Source organism: Pseudophryne corroboree, chromosome 7 (assembly GCF_028390025.1).
Source record: "Pseudophryne corroboree isolate aPseCor3 chromosome 7, aPseCor3.hap2, whole genome shotgun sequence".
Lineage (NCBI taxonomy): Eukaryota > Metazoa > Chordata > Amphibia > Anura > Myobatrachidae > Pseudophryne > Pseudophryne corroboree.
The window spans coordinates 347696532-347719206 of NC_086450.1; the positions used below are offsets into that span (position 1 = coordinate 347696532).

At 48.6% G+C, this 22675-nt stretch overlaps 1 protein-coding gene across 3 annotated transcripts in view; it reads right to left on the reverse strand.

Moving 5' to 3' along the window:
- The window catches only part of VWA3A (von Willebrand factor A domain containing 3A), a 772281-nt gene that overhangs the window by 731024 nt on the left and 18582 nt on the right, over positions 1–22675 (reverse strand). For all 3 annotated transcript variants that reach the window (XM_063934415.1, XM_063934414.1, XM_063934416.1), the window contains exon 3: positions 20711–20843. In XM_063934415.1, coding sequence (XP_063790485.1) covers positions 20711–20843 — 133 coding nt within the window. The remainder of the gene's footprint in view (positions 1–20710; positions 20844–22675) is intronic.

Below are 22675 nucleotides of genomic sequence, written 5' to 3' on the forward strand. Positions count from 1 at the left end.
CTTTCCCGGGTGGAGGTCGTGCCTGCTGAGGAAGTCTGCTTCCCAGATGTCCACTCCCGGAACGAACACTGCTGACAGTGCGCTTACATGATTCTCCGACCAGCGAAGAATTCTGGTGGCTTCTACCCTCGCCACCCTGCTCCTTGTGCCGCCTTGGCGGTTTACATGAACCCCTGCGGTCTGACTGGATCAGAACCGGTTGGTCGCGAAGCAGGATCTCCGCTTGACTTAGGGCGTTGTATATGGCCCTTAGTTCCAGGATATTGATGTGAAGGCAAGTCAGTTGACTTGACCACAGACCTTGGAAATTTCTTCCCTGTGTAACTGACCCCACCCTCGGAGGCTTGCATCCGTGGTCACCAGGATCCAATCCTGAATGCCGAATCTGCTGCCCTCGAGAAGGTGAGCACTCTGCAGCCACCACAGGAGAGACACCCTGGCCCTGGGGGATAGGGTGATTAACCGATGCCTCTGAAGAGGTGATCCGGACCACTTGTCCAGTAAGTCCCATTGGAAGGTCCTCGCATGGAACCTGCCTAAGGGGATGGCCTCGTATGATGCCACCATCCTTCCCAGGACTCGAGTGCAGTGATGCACTGACACCTGTTTTGGTTTTAATAGATTCCTGACCAGTGTCATGAGCTCCTGAGCTCTCTCTATCGGGAGATAACCCTTTTCTGGTCTGTGTCTAGGATCGTGCCTAGGAGAGGCAGATGAGCTGTAGGAAACAACTGCGACTTTGGAATATATAGAATCCAGCCGTGTTGCCGTTACACTTCCAGAGAAAGTGATATGCTGTTCAGCAACTGCTCTCTTGATCTCGCTTTTATGAGGAGATCGTCCAAGTACGTGATAATAGTGACACCTTGCTTCCGCAGGAGCACAATCATATCCGCCATTACCATGGTGAATATTCTCGGGGCCGTGGAGAGACCAAACGGCAACATCTGAAATTGGTAATGACAATCCCGTACCGCAATTCTGAGGTACGCCTAATGAGGTGGATAAATGGGGACCTGAAGGTATGCATCCCTTATGTCCCGATTCACAATAAAGTCTCCCCCTTTTTAGGCTTGCACTGACCGCTCTTAGCGATTCCATCTTGAACTTGAACCTTCTCAGGTATATGTTCAGGGATTTTTAATTCAATATGGGTCTGACCGAACCGTCTGGTTTCGGGATTACAACATGGTCTAATAATACCCTCTTGTTGAAGGCGGGGACCCTTGACCACCACCTGTTAAAGATACAATTTGTGAATTGCAGATAACACTGGCTCCCTCTCTTGGGGGGAAGCCCGCAGGGCCGTCGATGAGGGGGCATCTTCTCACAGTCCAGCTTGTATCCCTGAGACACAATATCTATTGCCCAGGGATCGAACAGGGAGTGAACCCACTTGTGGCTGAACTTACGAAGGCGTGTCCCCACCGGGCCTAGCTCCGCCTGTGGAGCCCCAGCGACATTGGTGGATTTTTGTAGGGGCCGGGGAGGACTTCTGTTCCTGGGAACTAGCTGCCCAGCTCTGACAAGAAAGGACGCCCCTCAGACTTTCTTGTTTCTTTATACGAAAGGCTGCATTTAATAATGTCGTGCTTTCTTAGGCTGTGCAGGAATATAAGGCAAACTAGCAGAATTACCAGCTATAGCTGTGGAGACCAGGCCCGAGAACCCTTCTCCACACAATCCTCAGCCTTCCATATGCCTCTTAAGTCGGCATCATCTGTCCAATGCATATTCTACAGGACACGTCAAGCAGAGATCGACATAGCTTTGACTCTAGGACCCAGTATACTCATGTCTCTTTGGGCATGCCTTATAACTATATATCTATCACTTAAGACATCATCTTTAATATTTTTATATTGCATACTAGGGTCTCATCTCTGCTGATAAGGGCCCTCATTCCGAGTTGATCGCTCGCAAGGCGATTTTAGCAGAGTTGCTCACGCTAAGCCGCCGCCTACTGGGAGTGTATCTTAGCATCTTAAAATTGCGAACGATGTATTCGCAATATTGCGATTACAAACTACTTAGCAGTTTCTGAGTAGCTCCACACTTACTCGGCATCTGCGATCAGTTCAGTGCTTGTCGTTCCTGGTTTGACGTCACAAACACACCCAGCGTTCGCCCAGACACTCCCCCGTTTCCCCGGCCACACCTGCGTTTTTTCCGGAAACGGTAGCGTTTTTTCCCGCACGCCCATAAAACGGCCTGTTTCCGCCCAGTAACACCCATTTCCTGTCAATCACACTACGATCGCCGGAGCGATGAAAAAGCCGTGAGTAAAAATACTATCTCCATTGTAAAATTACTTGGCGCAGTCGCAGTGCGAATATTGCGCATGCGTACTAAGCGGAATTTCACTGCGATGCGATGAAAAATACTGAGCGAACGACTCGGAATGAGGGCCAAGGTACCTGTCCACGCTGCCACAGCGCTATAAACCCATGCCGACACAATCGCCGGTCTGGGTAGTATACTAGAATGTGCACGCTATCTGCAGGATCCCTGAGAATAGCAAGTGCTACCATCTGTGCAAACAGGACACCCCAGGGGAAGATTCTCAACATATCCTGGCCCTAGTGGGGAAAGGATACAGCCTGAGAATTCTCTTGTGGGAAGCTGCCGTCTCTTGTCTGGAGATTCCCGCTCTTTTTCCTCATGAGAGGAGGGAAATTTACCTCAGCATTCTTCCCCTTAAACATGTGTACTCTCGTGTCAGGGACAGATGAGTCATCAGTGATATGCAAATCATCTATTATTTCAATAATCATATATTGAATACCTTATAGCCATCTTGGCTGTAACTTTGCATTATCGTAGTCGACAGTGGAGTTAACTCCATGTCGATACCAGTGTTTGTTATTATGGATAGTGAGCATTGAGAGACTCTGAAGGTCTCTGTGACATAGGGACAGACATGGATAGATTTCCTGTCTGTTCCCTAACCTTTTGTGCAATAAATTCACCTTAGCACTTACACATATCCAAACAGGTGTCGGCGTTGTCGACGGAGACACCCTCTCACACACATATCCGCTCTATCACCTCCTTAGAGGAGCCTTTTACCTCAGACATGTCGACACACGCGTACCGACACACCACACACACAGGGGATGCTCTATTTGAGGACAGTTCCCCCACAAGGCCCTTTGGAGAGAGAGAGTATGCCAGCACACACCCCAGCGCTATATAACCCAGGGATTACACTACAACTCAGTGTTTACCCAGTAGCTGCTGTATATACAAATTTTTGCTCCTAAATTTATGTGCCCTCCCCTCTCTTTTCACCCTTTGTGTACCAGGATACTGCCGGGGAGAGCCTGGGGAGCTTCCTTCCAGCGGAGCTGTGAAGAGAAAATGGCGCTGGTGTGCTGAGGAAGAAGGCCCGGCCCCCTCAGCGGCGGGCTTCTGTCCTGTTTCTGACTAAAAATGGCGGGGGTTTTACACATATACAGTTTTACAGACTGTATTATGTGTATATATTGCCAAAAGGTATACTTATTGCTGCCCAGGGCTGCCCCCCCCCCCCCCCCCCCAGCGCCCTGCACTCTACAGTGACCGGAGTGTGTGGTGTGCAGTGGGAGCAATGGCGCACAGCTGCAGTGCTGTGCGTTACCTTAATGAAGACCGGAGTCTTCTGCCGCCAATTTTATCTCCTTCTTCTGTCTTCTGGCTCTGCAAGGGGGACAGCGGCGCGGCTCCGGGAACGGACGATCGAGGTCAGGCCCTGTGTTCGAACCCTCTGGAGCTAATGGTGTCCAGTAGCCTAAGAAGCACAAGCTAGCTGCACGCAGGTAGGTTTGCTTCTCTCCCCTCAGTCCCACGTAGCAGTGAGTCTGTTGCTAGCAGATCTCACTGAAAATAAAAAACCTAACAAATACTTTCTTTCTAGCAAGCTCAGGAGAGCCCACTAGGTGCATCCAGCTCTGGCCGGGCACAGATTCTAACTGAGGTCTGGAGGAGGGGCATAGAGGGAGGAGCCAGTGCACACCAGATAGTGCCTAATCTTTCTTTTAGAGTGCCCAGTCTCCTGCGGAGCCCGTCTATTCCCCATGGTCCTTACGGAGTTCCCAGCATCCACTAGGACGTCAGAGAAATAGCGGTTTTGCAAGTTCAGAATGAAGCTCCATTAGAACCCTTGGGTGAATACCATCGGGACCTGGTGACTTATTAATCTTTAAATGTTTTAATCGGTCACAGACTACTTCCTCGCTTAAATAAGTACCTATCAGTGGGATATTCTCATTATTGAGGTTATATGTTAGTCCCTGAATTGGGTCCTCTCTAGTAAATACTGTTGAAAAAAACTCAGTTAGTGTGTCCGCTATGTCATTATCATTTTTGCTTAAGACTCCCAACTTGTCTTTTAAAGGGCCTATACTCTCCTTCTTTAATCTCTTGCTATTAATGTATTTAAAGATTTTTTTGGGATTCGCTTTGCTTTCCTTTGCTACTAGTTTTTCAGTTTCTACTTTAGCCGCTCTTATTTCCTTTTTGCATATTTTGTTACATTCCTTATAGTGCTGAAATGACTCTGCTTCCCCGTCAGATTTGTATTTTTTTAAATGCTCACCTTTTCTTGCCCATAAGTTCCTTAATCTTTTTGTTAAGCCACATCGGTTTATGATTTTTATTCCTTTTTTTGCTGCTCGTAGGAATAAATTTGAGTGTATATTTAGCTAGCAGGAATTTTAGTACCTCCCATTTCTCCGTAGTATTTTTTCCTAAAAACAAACCTTCCCATTCAATATCCCTGAAAAATACCCTCATCTTTTCAAAATTCGCTTTGCTAAAGTTAAATACATTATTATTATACAGAATAAGGTAGATAGAGACTTTGGGGGTAATTCAGAGTTGATTGCAGTAGAAAATGTGTTAGCAGTTGGGAAAAACCATGTGAACTGCAGGGGGGGGGGGCAGATATAACATTTGCAGAGAGATTTAGATTTGAGTGAGTTCTTTTGTTTCTGTGCAGGGTAAATCCTTGCTGCTTTATTTTTACACTGCAATTTAGATTGCAGTTTGAACACACCCCACCCAAATCTAACTCTCTCTGTACATGTTATATATCCCCCCCTGCAGTGCACATGGTTTTGACTAAATGCTAATGATCAACTATTTGCTGCTGCGATCAACTCTGAATTACCCCCTTAGTGCTGAATAACCTGTACTCAGTAGAGTGGGATACAGGGAGACTCACCTTGCTTCCAGGACCGATCAATATGTTAGCGAACGCTGAGTGGATCCAGACACTACTAGTGTACACTGCCGCTCCATGAACCTATAGTGTACACAGAGGTTCAGTAAACACAGACGCACGCATCACACAGCCACCTATGCTGCGACTGGGTCCCTTTCGAGTACAGTGTCTGAGACAGAAACGGGAAACAGTTCATGGCGGGAGACTCGGAGGAAACTGGTCATGAACCCGGGGGGGAGAGGCGACCAGGAGAGCGTCTGACTCCCCCCTGCTGACATCAACCATAGGGATCGCGGACTCATACTATTCCTGGAGCCTGTGATCCCTAAGGCCTAGCGCTGGTGCACCCGAGGTGGCAGCCGCGTTAGCGACTGTTTGGTAGTCTCCTCCCAAAACAGTGCGGCTGTGTCCGTATTCCCCTTCTAAGCAAAACCGATGCCTTACCTTCTCCCCGTGCTCCGGCCACAGCCTGGTAATGTCTGCTGGACCTTCTAGTATATCCGACACAGACGCCCGCCGAAACAGCACTGTATCGTGGGTAAGCATTGTCGCGACCCGGCGGAGAGTTGTTGGAGCGATTCTAAGGTACATATAAGACGCTGTTTAGAAAGTTTGCTCAGAAGAATAGTAAGACTATAAAAATAAAATAAGAAAGCTTAGGGCTGCTAAAAACCAGCAGCCCTCTGACCATGGTCCGGCTCCTGCCACACCAAACAAAAAACTGATTTGCCTGAGCCAGGAGGCGGGGATATATGGACGGGCCCGTTGCATGCTGGGAGGCTGGAAAGCTTTGACCGATTGGTATAAATCCGCTGTCGCTTCATCATATCCCATTGTTATCCTGTGGATAACCTGTGGACCCTGCCGGAGAAAAACAACATACTGTACATCTATATTATAATTTACTACGGTCTCTTTTGGCTTCCCTGGCTCGCACCGCCTCTCCAACGGCTCCCATTGCGAGACAGATCTGGTACCAAAGAAGAGGAACATGGATGGGATAAATATGGGGGCAGGGTGGGTGTGTCTGGTGGGCAGAGCAGTGGGTGGCAGACTGAGAGGACTGAAGAAGGGAGGATGAGGTTGGCACAGAGTGGAATGGGGTTGGGGGGACCAGCAGCAATCAGAGCCAGGGGGTGGGACTGATATGACCTGGGTCCCTTTACCAGTTGTATTCTAATGAAATAGGTGATGCTAAGGTGGTGGGGAGTTGGAGTTAACGTGTCACTTTAGCACATTGCTCCATCTGACGTTTTTCCTCCTCTTTATACACCTCTGCACTCCAGATTATAGAGACGTCTGCAGGAAGCAGAGTGTGACAGTACACCATAGCGCCGCTGGAAAACCATAATGTTATACAATGTGCTTCCAGTGTGCTTCGTAAACCAAGAGCCCACTATTTTATATATACAAGGAAAAATAAGATTTTAAACCTACCGGTAAATCTTTTTCTCCTAGTCCGTAGAGGATGCTGGGGACTCCGTAAGGACCATGGAGATAGATGGGCTCCGCAGGAGACATGGGCACTAAGAAAGAACTTTAGGTATGGGTGTGCACTGGCTCCTCCCTCTATGCCCCTCCTCCAGACCTCAGTTAGAGAAACTGTGCCCAGAGGAGACGGACAGTACGAGGAAAGGATTTTAGTTAATCTAAGGGCAAGATTCATACCAGCCCACACCATCCACACCGTATAACTTGGGATATACGAACCAGTTAACAGTATGAAACAACACAGCATCAGTCCGAGACTGAGGAAAACTGTAACATAACCCTTATGTAAGCAAAAACTATATACAAGTCTTGCAGAAGTAGTCCGCACTTGGGACGGCCGCCCAGCATCCTCTACGGACTAGGAGAAAAAGATTTACCGGTAGGTTTAAAATATTATTTTCTTTTACGTCCTAGAGGATGCTGGGGACTCCGTAAGAACCATGGGGATTATACCAAAGCTCCCAAATGGGCGGGAAAGTGCGGATGACTCTGCAGCACCGATTGAGCAAACGGGAGATCCTCCTCAGCCAGGGTATCAAACTTGTAGAATTTTGCAAAAGTGTTTGAACCCGACCAAGTAGCAGCTCGGCACAGCTGTAATGCCGAGACCCCTCGGGCAGCCGCCCAAGAAGAGCCCACTTTCCTGGTGGAACGGGCCTTTATTGATTTTGGTAACGGCAATCCAGCCGTAGAATGAGCCTGCTGAATCGTGTTACAGATCCAGGGAGCAATAGTCTGCTTGGAAGCAGGAGCGCCAACCTTGTCGACTGCATACAGGATAAACAGTGCTTCTGTTTTCCTGACCCTAGTCGTTCTGGCCACGTAAATTTTCAAAGCCCTGACCACATCAAGAGACTCGGAATCCTCCAAGTCTCGCGTAGCCACAGGCACCACAATAGGTTGGTTCATTTGAAAAGACGAAACCACCTTTGGCAAGAATTGAGGACGGGTCCGCAATTCCGCTCTATCCATATGGAAAACTAAATAGGGGCTTTTATGAGACAAAGCCGCCAACTCTGACACTCGTCTAGCCGAAGCCAAGGCTAACAACATGACCACTTTCCAAGTGAGATATTTTAACTCCACCGTTTTAAGTGGTTCAAACCAGTGCGACTTAAGGAAACTCAACACCACGTTCAGGTCCCAAGGTGCCACTGGAGGTACAAAAGGAGGCTGAATATGCAGCACTCCCTTGACAAAAGTCTGTACTTCTGGGAGAGAAGCCAATTCCTTCTGAAAGAAAATGGATAGGGCCGAAATCTGAACCTTAATGGAGCCTAATTTTAGGCCCAAATTCACTCCAGTATGTAGGAAGTGAAGGAAACGGCCCAGATGGAATTCTTCCGTAGGAGCATTCCTGGCCTCACACCAAGAAACATACTTCCGCCATATACGGTGATAATGTTTAGCTGTCACGTCCTTCCTAGCCTTTATCAGAGTAGGAATGACCTCATCCGGAATGCCCTTTTCCGCTAGGATCAACCGCCATGCCATCAAAAGCAGCCGCGGTAAGTCTTGGAACAGACAGGGCCCCTGTTATAACAGGTCCTGTCTTAGTGGAAGAGGCCACGGATCTTCTGTGAGCATTTCCTGCAGATCCGGATACCAGGTCCTTCGTGGCCAATCTGGAACAATGAGAATTGTCTGTACTCCTCTTTTTCTTATTATTCTCAACACCTTGGGTATGAGAGGAAGAAGAGGAAACACATAGACCGACTGGAACACCCACGGTGTCACGAGGGCGTCCACTGCCACCGCCTGAGGGTCTCTTGACCTGGCGCAATACCTCTGTAGTTTTTTGTTGAGGCGGGACGCCATCATGTCTATCTGGGGCAGTCCCCACTGACTTGCAATCTGTGCGAAGACTTCCTGATGAAGTCCCCACTCTCCTGGATGTAGATCGTGTCTGCTGAGGAAGTCTGCTTCCCAGTTGTCCACTCCCGGAATGAACACTGCTGACAGTGCGCTTACATGATTTTCCGCCCAGCGAAGAATTTTGGTGGCTTCCGCCATTGCCACTCAGCTCCTTGTGCCGCCTTGGCGGTTTACATGAGCCACTGCGGTGATGTTGTCTGACTGAATCAGAACCGGTAGGTCGCGAAGCAAAGTCTCCGCTTGTATATGGCCCTCAGCTCCAGGACGTTGATGTGAAGACAAGTCTCCTGGCTTGACCAAAGACCTTGGAAGTTTCTTCCCTGTGTGACTGCTCCCCAACCTCGGAGGCTCGCGTCCGTTGTTACCAGAATCCAGTTCTGATTGGCGGACCTGCGACCCTCTAGAAGGTGAGCACTCTGTAGCCACCACGGGAGAGACACCCTTGCCCTGGGGGACAGGGTGATCAACTGATGAATCTGTAGATGTGACCCGGACCACTTGTCCAGTAGGTCCCATTGGAAGGTCCTCGCATGGAACCTGCCGAAGGGAATCGCCTCGTAAGATGCCACCATCTTTCCCAGGACTCGAGTGCAGCGATGCACTGACACCTGTTTTGGCTTCAATAGGTCCCTGACCAGAGTCATGAGTTCCTGGGCCTTTTCCATCGGAAGATAAACCTTTTTCTGGTCCGTATCCAGAATCATGCCTAAGAAGGTCAAACGAGTCGTAGGAACTAACTGTGACTTCGGGATATTGAGAATCCAGCCGTGTTGTTGTAACACCTTCAGTGAAAGTGAGACGCTGATCAACAACTACTCTCGCGATCTAGCTTTTATGAGGAGATCGTCCAAGTACGGGATAATTGTGACACCCTGCTTGCGCAGGAGCTCCATCATTTCCGCCATTACCTTGGTGAAAATCCTCGGGGCCGTGGAAAGCCCAAATGGCAACGTCTGAAATTGGTAATGACAATCCTGTACCGCAAATCTCAGGTACGCCTGATGAGGTGGATATATGGGAACATGAAGGTACGCATCCTTTATGTCCAGGGATACCATAAAATCCCCCCCTTCTAGGCTGGCGATGACCGCTCTGAGCGATTCCATCTTGAACTTGAACCTTTTCAAGTATAGGTTCAAGGATTTTAAATTTAAAATGGGTCTGACCGAACCGTCCGGTTTCGGGACTACAAATAGGGTTGAGTAATACCCCCTCCCTTGTTGAAGCAGGGGAACTTTGACCACCACCTGTTGAAGACACAATTTGTGAATTGCATTTAAAACTATCTCCCTTTCTGGGGGAGAAGCTGGTAGGGCCGATTTGAAAAACCGGCGAGAAAGCACCTCTTCGAATTCCAGCTTGTAACCCTGGGAAACAATTTCTATTGCCCAGGGATCCACCTGTGAGTGAACCCAGATGTGGCTGAAAAGTCGACGACGTGCCCCCACTGGGGCGGACTCCCTCAGCGGAGCCCCAGTGTCATGCGGTGGATTTTGTAGAGGCCGGGGAGGACTTCTGCTCCTGGGAACTAGCTGTGGTTGGAAGCTTTTTTCCTCTGCCCTTACCTCTGTCAAGAAAGGACGATCCTCGTACTCTCTTGTTTTTATTTGAACGAAAGGACTGCATTTGATAATGTGCGCTTTGTTCGGCTGTGAGGGAATATAAGGCAAAAAATTTGATTTACCTGCCGTAGCTGTGGAGACCTTCCCCAAACAATTCCTCACCCTTGTAAGGTAAAACCTCCATATGCCTCTTTGAGTCGGCATCACCTGTCCATTGCCGAGTCCATAGGACTCGTCTAGCAGAAATCGACATAGCGTTGACTCTAGAACCCAGTAGGCCAATGTCTCTTTGAGCATCCCTCATATATAAGACAGCATCTTTAATATGACCCAGGGTCAATAAAATGGTATCCTTATCCAGGGTATCCAATTCCACGCTGCTACAGCGCTACAAACCCAAGCCGACGCTATCGCCGGTCTGAGTAAGGTACCAGAGTGTGTGTAAATGGACTTTAAGGTAGCCTCCTGCTTGCGATCAGCAGGATCCCTGAGGGCAGCCGTATCTTGGGATGGTAGTGCTACCTTTTTGGATAAGCGTGTCAACGCTTTTTCCACCCTTGGGGAGGATTCCCACCGTATCCTGTCCTTAGCCGGAAAAGGATACGCCATAAGAATCCTTTTGGGAATCTGCAGTTTCCTGTCTGGAGATTCCCACGCCTTTTCAAATAACTCGTTCAGCTCATGAGAAGGGGTAAAGGTTACCTCAGGTTTTTTTTCCTTATACATATGTACCCTCGTGTCAGGGACAGGGGGTTCCTCTGTGATATGTGTCACAACTGAGGGCCTGAGCTGACGGGAGGCAGCCTCAGTTGTAGGGGCTGAGATGTACCGGAACCTGGGAGGTTGTATCAGACCCCTGGACATGTAAGTAACATGAATAATAACTGCCCGAAGGCGTGACCACGACAACTTGGATAAAAGTCAATGATGTTTATTATGACAACTCCGCAACACAGCAGCAGTAAAAGAAAACATAAAAGTCAGCAAAGAATAAATACAGTTCCTGGGTACTACAGGGTGGCAGGAGCCACAGGGCACTGGTAGTGTGAGATAGTTCTAATAATCTTCTAGATGGAAAGTCCTTACCAGGCCCGACTGTAGCAATGGAGATAACCCAGGATTGTACCAGCTGGTGTTCCAGGAAAAGCTGGGCTGCTGTAGATAAAACGGCTGCTGTGGATACTGGCTGGAACCAGACTGTTGTTAGCACGGAGTGGATACTGGCTGGAACCAGTTAAATAATAAATGAACTTGGGAGCGATGAAATATGAGCTGAAATGTAGAGCTTGAGAGCGGAGAAATAATAATACCGGTGGAGAGCGGTAAACTGTAGAAAGGACACCGGCCCTTTAAGAGAAGCTGTACTCTGCTGGAAGCTGGGCTGGAAGCAGGTAATGTTGTAGCTGGAAACAGATGAATCCAAAATGGATCGGAGAGTCAGGCTACACCGCAGGTGGAATGCTGGTGCGGGTCTCTATGGTGGAAGTCTTGAGACAGGAGCTGGAACCTGGAAGACAATCACAGGAGAGAGACAAACAGGAACTAGGTTTGACAACCAAAGCACTGACGCCTTCCTTGCTCAGGTACAGTGTATTTATACCTGCAGCAAGGAAGGGATTGGCTTGGCAATTATGCAGATTAACAATACTGACAACAGATTGGAGGAAATGATCAGCTGACAGAATCCAAGATGGCTGCGCCCATGCAGACACTTGGAGGGAAGTTTGGTTTGTAATCCATGTGGTAATGAAAACAGTAATGGCGGCGCCGGCCACTGGAGACAGGAGACGCCAGGCTGACAAGTGCACATCCAACCACGCGGACACAGCGGAGGCCGCGGCTGACGTAATCGCCACTCTGACACTCTGCATGCAGAAGCTCAGGGACGGCGGCGGAGGCCGCGGGAGACGCCATGCCAGATGTAATATGGCGTGACTGTGACAGCGTCTCAGGGAGACAGGAGAGGATGCAGGAATGTAAACATCAGGATAACAGATGGGATCCGGTCCTGGAGCGCTGAGCCAGCCTTAGGAGGCATCTGATGGGTAAGAAATGGCGTCCAGATACCCGGATCGTGACAGCACCCCCCCTTTAGGAGTGGCCCCAGGACACTTCTTTGGCTTTTGAGGAAACTTGGAATGGAATCTCCGAACCAAGGCAGGAGCATGGACATCAGAAGCATTGGTCCATGAACGTTCCTCAGGACCATAACCCTTCCAGTCAATAAGATATTGTAGTTGACCGTAACGGTGACGTGAGTCCAGGATCTTGGCCACTTCATACTCAACGCCTCGTTGAGTTTGGACTTTCGGAGTTGGAGGAAGTGAGGAATGAAACCGATTCAAGATCAGTGGCTTCAACAGGGAAACATGGAATGTCCTGGGTATTTTTAAGAAGGGAGGCAACTGGAGTCTGTAAGCAACAGGATTGATGACTTGTTCAATCTTGAAAGGACCGATATAGCGAGGTGCAAACTTCATACTGGGAACTCTTAACCTCAAATTCTTCGTGGATAACCATACCCGATCACCCACCTTGAGAGCAGGAACTGCTCGACGCTTCTTATCCGCAAACTTCTTGTACCTGAATGATGCCTTGAGCAGAGCTGATCGTACGCTCTTCCAGATATTGGCAAACTGATGCAAGGTGATATCCACTGCGGGAACAGAAGTTGCTAGAAGCGGTTGGAACTCAGGGACTTTAGGGTGGAATCCAAAGTTAGTGAAGAATGGTGTTGAAGCAGATGAAGAATGATACTGGTTGTTATGACAGAACTCGGCCCAGGGAAGTAATTGAACCCAGTCATCTTGAGAGGAGGACACATAGATGCGGAGGAAGGCCTCCAAGTCCTGATTCACCCTCTCGGTTTGACCATTGGTCTGAGGATGGTAAGCCGTGGAAAACTTTAGCTTGACTTGGAGGACTTGACATAAACTTCGCCAGAATTTGGCTGTGAATTGAACTCCTCGATCTGAGATAATTTCTTCAGGAAGACCGTGGAGTCGGAAGATCTCTTGTATGAATACTTGAGCCAACTTGGAAGCTGACGGAAGACCGGTGAGAGGAATGAAGTGTGCCATCTTGGTGAACCGGTCAACTACCACCCAGATGGTATTGAACTTGTTGCACATGGGTAAATCTGTAATAAAATCCATCAACAAATGGGTCCAAGGTCGACGGGGAACAGATAGTGGAACCAGTTGCCCCGCAGGCGACTGGCGGGATACCTTATGTTGAGCACACTTTGGGCAAGATGCACTAAACTCCAAGACGTCCTTTTTCAGAGTTGGCCACCAATAGGACCTAGAGATAAACTCCAGGGTTTTTTGGATACCTGTATGTCCGGCAAAACGGGAAGCATGGGCCCAATGCATGAGCTTCTTCCTTAGCATCGGTTTCACAAAACTTTTCCCTGATGGGGGCGTAGAGTCCATCCCTACCGTGGAGAATGCCAACGGATTTAAAATAGGATGCTTGTCTGAAGACTCTGACTCATTTTCTTGCTCCCATGAGCGGGAAAGGGCATCGGCCTTGCGATTCTGAGAGCCCGGACAGAACTGGAGTTTAAAGTCGAACCTGGAAAAGAAAAGTGCCCATCTGGCCTGACGAGGGTTGAGACATTGTGCGCCTTTCAGATATAAAAGGTTCTTGTGGTCTGTAAGTATGGTGATTGAATGAGAAGCTCCCTCCAACAGATACCTCCACTCTTCCAGAGCGAGCTTGATGGCTAGCAACTCCTGGTCGCCAATGGCATAGTTGCGCTCAGCTGGGGAGAACTTCCGGGAGAAGAAACTGCAAGGGTGTAAATGGCCATCTTTAGCCCTCTGAGATAACACCGCTCCTACTCCAACGGAGGAGGCATCCACCTCTAAGATGAAAGGAGAGTCGATGTCAGGCTGTTTCAGAACAGGCGCAGAGATGAACCTTTGTTTTAAAAGATGAAATGCTTGCATGGCTTCTTCAGACCACTTGGACGGGTTAGCACCCTTCTTAGTGAAAGCAGTAATAGGCGCCTCAATGGTGGAAAAGTCTCGTATAAACTTTCGGTAAAAGTTGGCGAACCCCAAGAACCTCTGGACCCCTTTGAGGGTTAAGGGTACCGGCCAATTTTGGATTGCTTGTAGTTTCTCAGGATCCATCTCTAGTCCGGAACCGGACACAATGTACCCTAGAAACGGAATGGACTTGACTTCAAAGACGCATTTCTCTAATTTGCAATAGAGATGATTGACACGGAGACGGGACAGAACCTCTTTAACCCAAAAACGATGTTCCTCTAAATCGTTGGCAAAAATGAGGATATCGTCTAGATAGACCACGACATGACGGTATAGAATGTCTCTGAAGATCTCATTGACAAAATGCTGGAAGACAGCTGGAGCATTGCTCAATCCGAAGGGCATGACGAGGTACTCATAATGTCCGTCACGGGTGTTAAAGGCGGTCTTCCACTCGTCACCCTCACGGATCCGGATGAGATTGTATGCACCTCTCAAGTCCAGCTTTGTAAAGATGGTAGCTCCGCTAACTCTGTCAAAGAGCTCAGTAATCAGGGGTAAAGGATAACGGTTCTTGATGGTAATGTCGTTCAAACCTCTGTAGTCGATGCACGGCCGCAGACCACCATCTTTCTTTTTTACAAAAAAGAAGCCTGCGCCGGCTGGAGAAGAAGAAGGTCGAATGAACCCCTTTGCTAGGTTCTCTTTAATGTATTCCTCCATAGAATGCGTCTCAGGCAGAGACAACGGATAAGTTCGGCCTCGAGGTGGAACCTTCCCTGGAACGAGATCAATCGGGCAGTCCCATTCTCTATGAGGAGGAAGGATATCAGCAGAAGCTTTACTGAACACATCCGTGAAATCTTGATATGGAGGAGGTGGAACATCAGACGACCTGGGGGAGGAAGAACAGACAGGCAACACTTTAAACAAACATGTCTCAGCACAGGAGGAACCCCATGCCAGGATTTGCGTAGTCGTCCAATCAATTGTAGGATTGTGAAGACGGAGCCATGGAAGGCCCAGGACCACAGGATGTGTGGCTCTTGGAATCACTAAAAGTGAAATAAGTTCGGAATGAAGAACTCCCACTCTCAGACGAACTGGTAGAGTCCTTAAAGAAATAACTGCATCAAAAATCTTGCTGCCATCCACGGCAGTTAAAGAAATGGACGAAGGAAGTCTCTCGGTGGGTAGGGACCACCGTTTAACATAGGCTTCAGAAATAAAGTTCCCAGCTGCTCCGGAATCAAGGAGGGCAACGACGTTCCGATAACGTTGAGCAACTTGAAGCGAAACTGGGAGATTACAATCTTGAGGAGATGGAGAGGAGATCATTACTCCTAGCCGGTCCTCTCCTTGGCGAGCTAGGATTTGGAGTTTCCCGGACGTTTGGGACAGGCATTAATGGTGTGAGACGGAGCTGCACAATAGAGACAGAGAGACTCGGAGAGACGTCTTCGGCGCTCAGCAGGAGTTAAACGGGAACGGCCAAGTTGCATGGACTCATCTTTAGATGGTGACAGTTGACGAGGAGGAGGAGCAGAAGATTTTGGAGCAGATGATCTTCCACGCTCAGTTGCTCTCTCTCTGAAACGTAAATCAACTTTCGTGCAGAGTGAGATTAGCTCATCTAACTTAGAAGGTAAGTCTCTGGTAGCTAACTCATCTTTAATACGCTCAGATAAGCCATGCCAGAATGCAGCATACAGGGCCTCGTCGTTCCATGCCAGTTCGGATGCCAGGATCTGGAACTGAATTAGATATTGTCCTACAGTACGTGATCCCTGGCGTAAACGGAGAATCTCAGATGAAGCTGAAGTTACCCGGCCTGGCTCGTCGAAGATACGCCTGAATGTTGACACGAAGGCAGTGTAGGAGGATAGCAGGATGTCGGACCTCTCCCATAACGGTGATGCCCAATCAAGGGCTGAGCCACTGAGAAGAGAGATAATGTAGGCAATTTTTGTACGGTCACTGGGAAAATTGCCAGGTTGTAGCTCAAACTGAATCTCACACTGGTTGAGAAATCCCCTGCAGAACGTTGGAGATCCGTCAAATTTTGCTGGCGTTGGAAGATGAAGACGTGGAGCAGAAATGGGTAAGGTGGGTGGGGTTATAGCTGGAGTCACTGTGGTTGACGCACCAGACGCGCCTGATCCACGGAGAGTTGTCTGAATCCCATCCAGCCGAGTAGAGAGACCCTGGAGACAGCGGATGATGTGGCCCTGTGCAGCCTCCTGATGTTCAAGTCGGGCTGCCAGTTCTTGCATCGGCCTGGCCGCTTGATCCTGGTCTCCGGCTGGATTCATTAGGTCAGTGCTTACTGTCACAACTGAGGGCCTGAGCTGACGGGAGGCAGCCTCAGTTGTAGGGGCTGAGATGTACCGGAACCTGGGAGGTTGTATCAGACCCCTGGACATGTAAGTAACATGAATAATAACTGCCCGAAGGCGTGACCACGACAACTTGGATAAAAGTCAATGATGTTTATTATGACAACTCCGCAACACAGCAGCAGTAAAAGAAAACATAAAAGTCAGCAAAGAATAAATACAGTTCCTGGGTACTACAGGGTGGCAGGAGCCACAGGGCACTGGTAGTGTGAGATAGTTCTAATAATCTTCTAGATGGAAAGTCCTTACCAGGCCCGACTGTAGCAATGGAGATAACCCAGGATTGTACCAGCTGGTGTTCCAGGAAAAGCTGGGCTGCTGTAGATAAAACGGCTGCTGTGGATACTGGCTGGAACCAGACTGTTGTTAGCACGGAGTGGATACTGGCTGGAACCAGTTAAATAATAAATGAACTTGGGAGCGATGAAATATGAGCTGAAATGTAGAGCTTGAGAGCGGAGAAATAATAATACCGGTGGAGAGTGGTAAACTGTAGAAAGGACACCGGCCCTTTAAGAGAAGCTGTACTCTGCTGGAAGCTGGGCTGGAAGCAGGTAATGTTGTAGCTGGAAACAGATGAATCCAAAATGGATCGGAGAGTCAGGCTACACCGCAGGTGGAATGCTGGTGCGGGTCTCTATGGTGGAAGTCTTGAGACAGGAGCTGGAACCTGGAAGGCAATCACAGGAGAGAGACAAACAGGAACTAGGTTTGACAACCAAAGCACTGACGCCTTCCTTGCTCAGGCACAGTGTATTTATACCTGCAGCAAGGAAGGGATTGGCTTGGCAATTATGCAGATTAACAATACTGACAACAGATTGGAGGAAATGATCAGCTGACAGAATCCAAGATGGCTGCGCCCATGCAGACACTTGGAGGGAAGTTTGGTTTGTAATCCATGTGGTAATGAAAACAGTAATGGCGGCGCCGGCCACTGAAGACAGGAGACGCCAGGCTGACAAGTGCACATCCAACCACGCGGACACAGCGGAGGCCGCGGCTGACGTAATCGCCACTCTGACACTCTGCATGCAGAAGCTCAGGGACGGCGGCGGAGGCCGCGGGAGACGCCATGCCAGATGTAATATGGCGTGACTGTGACAGCGTCTCAGGGAGACAGGAGAGGATGCAGGAATGTAAACATCAGGATAACAGATGGGATCCGGTCCAGGAGCGCTGAGCCAGCCTTAGGAGGCATCTGATGGGTAAGAAATGGCGTCCAGATACCCGGATCGTGACAATATGCAAAACATCCTTTATTGCAATAATCATATATTGAATACTTTTAGCCAATTTTGGCTGTAACTTTGCATCATCGTAGTCGACACTGGAGTCAGAATCCGTGTCGGTATTAGTGTCTACTATTTGGGATAGTGGGCGCTTTTGAGACCCCGAGGGTCCCTGCGACATAGGGGCAGGCAGGGCCTGACTCTCTGCATAATTCCTGGATTCAGCTTTGTCCAACCTTTTGTGCAATAAATTCACATTAGCACTTAAAACATTCCACATATACACCCAGTCAGGTGTCGGTGTTGCCGACGGAGACACCACATTAATTTGCTCCACCTCCTCGCTAGGAAAGCCTTCTACCTCAGACATGCCGACACACGCGTACCGACACACCACACAATCAGGGAATCCTCTTATCTGAAGACAGTTCCCCCACAAGGCCCTTTGGAGAGACAGAGAGAGAGTATGCCAGCACACACCCAGCGCTAATAACCCAGGAAAAAAAACACAATATGTTTACCCAGATAGCGCTGTTATAATGTATTTGCGCCAAATTATGTCCCCCGTCTCCCCCCTTCTTTAAAACCCTCTTTCACCGTGGTAAGCAGGGGAGAGTCCGGGGAGCTTCCTCTCAGCGGTGTGCTGTGGAGAAAATGGCGCTGGTGAGTGCTGAGGAACAAGCTCCGCCCCCTCAGCGGCGGGCTTCGGTCCCGCTGAAAAATTAAAAAAACTGGCGGGGGATCTCTTTTATATACAGTGCCCAGCCTGTATATATACTTATTACCAGATTTGGAGGTCCTTATTGCTGCCCAGGGCACCCCCCCTGCGCCCTGCACCCTTACAGTGACTGCCGTGTGTGTGCTGTGTGGGAGCAATGGCACACAGCGTTACCGCTGTGCGTTACCTCTATGAAGATCTGAAGTCTTCTGCCGCCTCTGAAGTCTTCTTTCTTCACATACTCACCCGGCTTCTATCTTCCGGCTCTGCGAGGAGGACGGCGGCGCGGCTCTGGGACGAACGGCGAGGGTGAGACCTGCGTTCCATTCCCTCTGAAGCTAATGGTGTCCAGTAGCCTAAGAAACAGAGCCTAACATTAAAGTAGGTCTGTTTCTCTCCCCTCAGTCCCTCGATGCAGGGAGTCTGTTGCCAGCAGGCTCCCTGAAAATAAAAAACCTAACTAAAATACTTTCTTTCCAGGAAACTCAGGAGAGCTCCCTGTAATGCACCCAGTCTCCTCTGGGCACAGTAATCAACTGAGGTCTGGAGGAGGGGCATAGAGAGAGGAGCCAGTGCACACCCATACCTAAAGTTCTTTCTTAGTGCCCATGTCTCCTGCGGAGCCCGTCTATCTCCATGGTCCTTACGGAGTCCCCAGCATCCTCTAGGACGTAAGAGAAATAAATATTTGGCACACATTTAGGCTGGGTACACATTAGGAAAATATTGGCCTTATTTGTCATATTGGAACAACAAACTGTGCACATCGTCTAGTGTGTATGCCGATTGCGTGCTTCAGCGGGATACATACAACATCTTCTGGACGACCATACAGCACGGCCAACCAGAACATATTGGGGGTAATTCCAAGTTGATCGCAGCAGGAAATTTTTTAGCAGTTGGGCAAAACCATGTGCACTGCAGGGGGGGTAGATATAACATGTGCAGAGAGAGAGAGATTTGGGTGTGGTGAGTTCAATCTGCAATCTAAATTACAGTGTAAAAATAAAGTAGCCAGTATTTACCCTGCACAGAAACAAAATAACCCACCCAAATCTAACTCTCTCTGCAAATGTTATATCTGCCCCCCCTGCAGTGCACATGGTTTTGCCCAACTGCTAAAAAATATCCTGCTGCGATCAACTTGGAATTACCCCCATTGTGTGCTACTCAGTGCCGTGTAATGAAGTAAGGAACAAGAGATGGTCCCTTTCAAGGTCTGCAGATCAGGACTATTGGAAGGTGATGTGTTATAAATATTATTAATAATAAGAGAGAGAAGAGTAATGCTGGGTACACACCAGAACAACTTGCAAACGAACAAAGTCGTTAAAGATTTCCCTTGACCTCCCCAGCAGTCCCGGACTCACAGTATAGTGAATACACATAAGATAGATCTTTACGATCTGAGGAGTGGCCGCATCCAGGAGTATGCTGTCATTGATAGCTTCAGATCTTGCCTGCAGCAGGGAAGATCTGAAGATACAACAAATGATCTGCGGGACGGCGCATTGGATCATTAGTTTAGTGAAAGGTACACAATTTGCACTTTTACTAACAATGGGGGTCATTCCGAGTTGATTGTAGCCGTGCTAAATTTAGCACAGCAACGATCATCTTCCCTGACATGCGGGGGGACGCCCAGCACAGGGCTAGTCCGCCCCGCATGTCAGTGCCGCCCGCCCCCTGCACAAATACAAAAGCATCGCACAGCGGCGATGCTTTTGTATTTCTGGAGTAACTCACGGCCAGCGCAGCTCCTGTGGCTGGCCGGGAGTTGTTTGTCGCCGCAGCGGCTGCCTGAGACGTCATGCAGCCGCCGCGGCCGCACCCCCCCCCCCCCAACGGTCCGGCCACCGCGCCGCCGTCAAGCCCCCTCCCGCCCAGCGACCGCCTCTGTCTCAGTGGCGATCGCTAAGTAACGATGACTGCCATGTGCCGGCGCACTGCAGCGCCGGCGCATGCGCAGTTCCAACCCGATCGCAGCGCTGCGACAAACTGCAGCGAGCGATCGGGTCGGAATGACCCCCAATATATCGTTTCGATGCGTCAAAATCGTGCAATTGTCCCTAGAATCGTTCTTGTGTGTACCCAGCATAAGACAATTTATTTTATGACAAAGTCAGAAGGTGAAATATGTAAATCTCTTTTATACTGTATAACAAATCATGTGATTCTGACATTGCTTATGCCATATACATACAGAAATAACACAGCTACACCTATAAGAATTACCAGCAGGTCCTGTGTCTGATTGACGTGTGTCACCAATAAGCCGTTATCATGCGTCAGCTTGCCAAGTTTCACATCCTGCCAGGAAGGTCTTACACTTATGGGAAAGGATTTCAAACCTTCTTCCGGTTCTTGGCTTTAATACAACACAAAACCATTACATGTAAACATATGCTGTCGATTTTCCATTTTACTTAAATGAATAATTAATTGATACATAAATTCAGCTCATATGAGATGTATGTTTCTCTTATAAAGTATATATAAACAATGCAGTAACTATATGGTAGCTAGTGGACAGTAGATAAGAAATGTATTTATTTCACATAGCTATAGCTAACATACCATAATAATATGCACAGCTGTCCTCTTAGTATAAAGTAAAAAAAGCTCTAATAAAAATAGGGCAATAATTGTATTGTGTGTGCAGCAAAAATAGTATTTTAATTACCTACCGGTAAATCCTTTTCTCATAGTCTGTAGAGGATGCTGGGGTTCCATTTAGTACCATGGGGTATAGACCGGTCCTTTGGGAGCCACTGGCACTTTAAGAGTTTAACAGTGTGGGCTGGCTCCTCCCTCTATGCCACTCCTACCAGACTCAGTCTAGAAACTGTGCCCGAGGAGACGGACATACTTCGAGAGAAGGAAATACAGATAGTGGTGAGATCCACACCATCTCACACCGAAAAAAACATGCTGACCAGCACGCAACATGGAGAAACCATGCTAACTAGCATGCACCATGAAGAAATCATGCAAAACCGCATGAAACATGAAGAAACCATGTCAACCAGCAGGTAACATGAAGAAACCATGCTAACCAGCAGGCAACATGAAGAAATCATGCCAACCAGGAAGAAACATGAAGAAATCATGCCAACCATCATGCAACACAAAGAAAACATGTTATCTAGCATGAAACAGGAAGCAACCATGGCAATCCGCATGTAACCTGAAGAAACCATGCCAATCATGCATGAAAGAGGAACAGCAACAGTTGAACCAATACTTAACCGAGTAGCAACGCAGGAAAACGAAGCACTGGGCGGGCACCGAGCATCCTCTACGGACTACGAGAAAAGTATTTACCGGTAGGTAATTAAAATCCTATTTTCTCTTACGTCCTAGTGGATGCTGGGGTTCCATTTAGTACCATGGGGATGTACCAAACCTTCGAGTACGGGAGGGAGAGTGCTGAGGATCTTACAGAACGGAGTGACCAAACTTTAGGTCTTCAGATGCCAAAGTATCGAACTTGTAGAAGTTCAGCAAACGTGTTCGACCCAGACCAAGCAGCTGGTCGGCAAAGCTGCAAAGCCGAGACACCCCGGGCAGCTGCCCAGGAACAACCCACTGTACGAGTAGAGTGGGCCTTAACAGATCTTGGACAAGGCAGGCCTGCCGTAGATTAAGCATGCTGGATTGTAAACCCGATCCAGCGAGCAAATGTCTGTTTAGAAGCAGGACACCCAACCGTGTTGGGACCATAAAGGACAAAGAGAGCGTCCGACTACCTGTGACGAGAAGTCCTCTTCACAGAAACTTTCAAAGTCCTCACAACATCCAGGGACTGTGAGGTAATTGAGGAGTCAGTAGCCACTGGCACCACAATAGGTTGGTGATATGAAAAACCGACACAACCCTTGGAAGAAATTGCTGACGCGTTCTGAGCTCAGCTCTATCTTCATGGAAAACAAGTAGGGGCTCTTGCATGACAATGCCCCCAATTTCGACACACGTCGAGCAGATGCCAATGCCAACAGTGTGACCACCTTCCAAGTTAGAAACTTGATGTCCACCTCCTGTACAGGCTCGAACCAATCCGACTGCAGGAACTGCAGCACCACATTAAGATCCCAAGGTGCCATAGGAGACACAAAGGGTGGCTGGATGTGCAGAATCCCTATCAAGAAAGTCTGAATCAATGGACAAGGCCGAAATCTGGACCTTTATGGAGCCCAAGCG